Here is a 3,425-nt window from a genome sequence, read left to right as displayed (position 1 = left end):
CAAGAAAATGCACATTTGAATTTTGGATTTTTTTTTTCTCTTTATATCAGAAACCCCCCCCCCCCCCCCCCAAAAAAAAAAAAAAAAAAAAAAATCTAATTCCATTTTCTTTTTTCCCGAGTGTTTTCACATATGTTGAAGAATGAGATCAAATTAACTGGCAAATAAATCTGATTATGAGCTGGCCGATCGGAAACAAGTACTTGCGGCGTCCTTAAAGAAAACCCTCGGTGCTCTGACGAAGCGTCGTCATCGAGTCATCGTGTGACGTATTATTTATTCCGGCGTTATCGCAGACACAAACGTCGGATTAATCTGATGAAGTGCAGCGATGGTAATCAGCCTCCGCATTGTGTGTGTTACTGTCTGAACACACACACACACACACACACACACACACACACACACACACACACACACACACCGTGACCAAAGAGCTTACCAGCAGGTGCTGATCATCCTCCAGCTGCCAGTCGCTGCTTCACTCTTTCTGATCGTCACACATTGTTTACCAATAACAGTTTATCGTAAAAACCAAAAGTATTGATTATTTAGAGATTTATTTTGATTGGTAGAGTCATGAACAAAAAGGGGCGGGGAAATATTAGAAAAGAACAGAGGAAGGAAAAACAACGCAGCAAAAATAGAATTCATGTTATTTTTCTAATTTATTTATGAAAAATATATATTTCTTGATTCTGACTTGAGGCACATTAACATAGACATATGTACAATTCTCTTTTCATAAATACAAAATTATTTACAAAGGGAAAAATTAAATAGGAAACCTATCTTCGGCAGGATATGTACAAATTGCATTGTTTTCTTAAATTAACGAAGATAGTACATGTTGGAACGACACATATTTTTGGTATCAAATGGATGAGTTATAAAAGAAATTACAAAAAAACGTAGGAATAAAAACTCCGTTTGGAGTCCTTTACTGGTTTAAATTTAAATATAAAAGAGGAACACCCGCAGCTGCTGTTCAGACTCAAACTAACGACAGCGATGGGTGTTTTTTTATGGTTTTTTCTTGTTTTCCTGTTTACTTGCTGTGACGTCAGCGGTTGATGAAGGCAGCAACAGAGCGAGACATTAAGATTGATGTCTACGACTGCAGAGAGAAAAGGCAGTTTGAGTCACACGAGGATAAACGGAAAAAAACAAAACTGATTTGCACGATGAATCCAGCTCAGCTGGACTCGGACACTTATTTTACATCTTAAAATTGTCAACACTTTGTAGATTATCTGTTCAGGAGGTAAAAACGTAGGAAACAGCTGATTGTTCGAGGTCCAAACTTTTCCTGATTCACCTGATTTCTCGTTTAGACTGGGATTAAAATCCGGGACCGGACAGGAGGAAACGTACGAAAGGCTCTGATCTGAAGGGGATTTCTGTAATTCAGGATTTGAGCACGAATTAAATAAACAAAAAAACATCTCAGGAGAAACAGATTCTTCTTCTTCTGAATGCTGCTTTACGTCCTTTTGCTATTTGTTTTATAAGAAGAGGCACTTCAGAGTTTGCAGGTTCGGACGGTGATTGTAAAGCGGATCTTCTTCACTTTCCAAGGAAAAGCAAAAATACAAAATAAAATGGACGACGTGAAGACAGAAAGTCTCTCACAAACTATCCAGCTCAGCTTTTAGACAAATTATTTGCGGAAACGTTCGGGTTGTTTGACCTCAAATAAAATGGTTAGTCCGCCGACGATTTGATTGACACGACGAGGGAGACGAGCTAAGGCACCTGTCTTTCCGATTGGTGGACGATTCACGTCCTTCGCTCGTGTTTGATCCACAGAAAATTTAAGATAGAACAGATACAGAAAATTATATTAAGATTTAAAGTATATAAAAAAAAGATGAATAGTGCAAATGATGCCGGACATTCAGTCTTTCCTCTTTTCTCTCCTCATTGTCATCCAAACGTTGTCAGTATGGAAGCAGGATTAAAAAAACAAGTCATTTCTTTTTGTTTCTTTCCGTTGAGCAGCAGTAATAAATATTAAATAAAAAACGGTGTGTGGAATAGATCCTCTGGGTGGACTGTCCTGGACAGGAAAGGTTTCAGGCCTTCAGCGTAAAAGTTCCTCCGCCGGCGGTCTGAAAAGTGGAGGTTATACCTGAGGACGAGACGGAGGAACGGCGGTTAGTCATCGGCGTATGGGATTACTTCTTCTAAGTCAAATATAAAAACAAGACATCACTCATTAAATAGGATAATAAATTAGAATCATAGTTAAAAATATAGAATAGAAAATGTGTTTTTTAAAATGACAAAATCAAAACGTTAAACTAAAATGGATCCAAAAAAACAGCACAAATGAAATGAAGTTAGATGCGAGAAGCAGGTGAGTTTTGATGAAGCATTGGATTATTAGATCAATAGCTGCAAATGTTCTGACTTCAAAAGTTGTAGGGATTTATTATCTGGAAACCAACACAAAACAAGCGTCTTTGTTAGTTTCAGACCGACACACTCGTCATTTCCTCGTCCGGCGGCCATGTCGAGTGTTCAGGAGCGTCGTTGATGTCTTGATGCGGCTGAAACTTGACAGACCAACGAAAAACCTGGTCTGAAGTCAGCGCTGCAGGTTTTTACTGTTTGTTTTTTAAGGGCTCATTGGCAGGTCCACACAAAAAAAGCATACAGACAGGAGACATGTAGCAGCAACATAAACATGCAAACAAATACAAGGTGAAAGATTATTATTGTGTTCATCCATCTGGACGCGAGCAGAGAGGAGTTCTTTCTTTCTACTTCGGCAAATCAACAGTTACGATAGAAACCCACCAAAGTGCAAACACACACCTGGTCCTGAAAGGGAGACGCGCTCTCATTGGTTGGTTTCACTTTCACGCCCCAAAACACACCTCAGATTAATTTAGAGTCGGTGCGTCCTCTTCAAACCACTTTGAACTCAGGTTATCTGCCGTTAAACCATCTGAAGTGGATTTTAACACGTTGCACCTTTAGGTTGTTAAAATAGAGCAAAGAGGAAAGTAGCGTGGCTTCGTGTGATTTGTTGTCTCCCACCGCTGCCGTTAAAAAAAAGATCTTTAGCTGAGCAGTTAGCGACGGCGTCTCATGTTTGGTTGCTTCAATGTGATCAATGTAATTTATCTGTCGTGTTGGAGACGAGGTTCAGTGAATTAGTGCTGGCCGACACCGTCGTAGCTGGGGGAGGAGTTTGTTTCCCCGGAAATGACATCATTTAGAGGCGGTAACGTGGATGTGATGCCACATTGTTGGAAACATTCAGGATAATTTAGGTACTCTACTTAACGAAATAGATATATATATATTTTTAAAAAAAGGCAGAGTTGGTTTTGGACGTTTTAGCGAGGAGAAAGTGACTTTTTAAACACTTCGAAACGTATTCATTGATTGATGAGTTGTTCATTCTTGAAATGCTG

The 3,425-nt window shown here is 39.2% G+C and overlaps 1 protein-coding gene across 1 annotated transcript in view; it reads right to left on the bottom strand.

The window, feature by feature from the left end:
* Positions 1–543: 543 nt before the first annotated feature.
* Positions 544–3,425, bottom strand: part of dlc (deltaC) — a 17,881-nt gene continuing 14,999 nt past the window's right edge. The window contains 1 exon segment of the mRNA XM_069173058.1: positions 544–2,131. Coding sequence (XP_069029159.1) covers positions 2,126–2,131 — 6 coding nt within the window. The 3' untranslated portion in view covers positions 544–2,125.

This window comes from Embiotoca jacksoni, unplaced genomic scaffold (assembly GCF_022577435.1).
Source record: "Embiotoca jacksoni isolate LCO1_2020_lvr unplaced genomic scaffold, fEmbJac1.0.p SCAF_58, whole genome shotgun sequence".
Classification (NCBI taxonomy): Eukaryota; Metazoa; Chordata; class Actinopteri; family Embiotocidae; genus Embiotoca; species Embiotoca jacksoni.
Note: the sequence above shows the minus strand (reverse complement) of the source record. Positions and strands in the feature narration are given on the sequence as shown.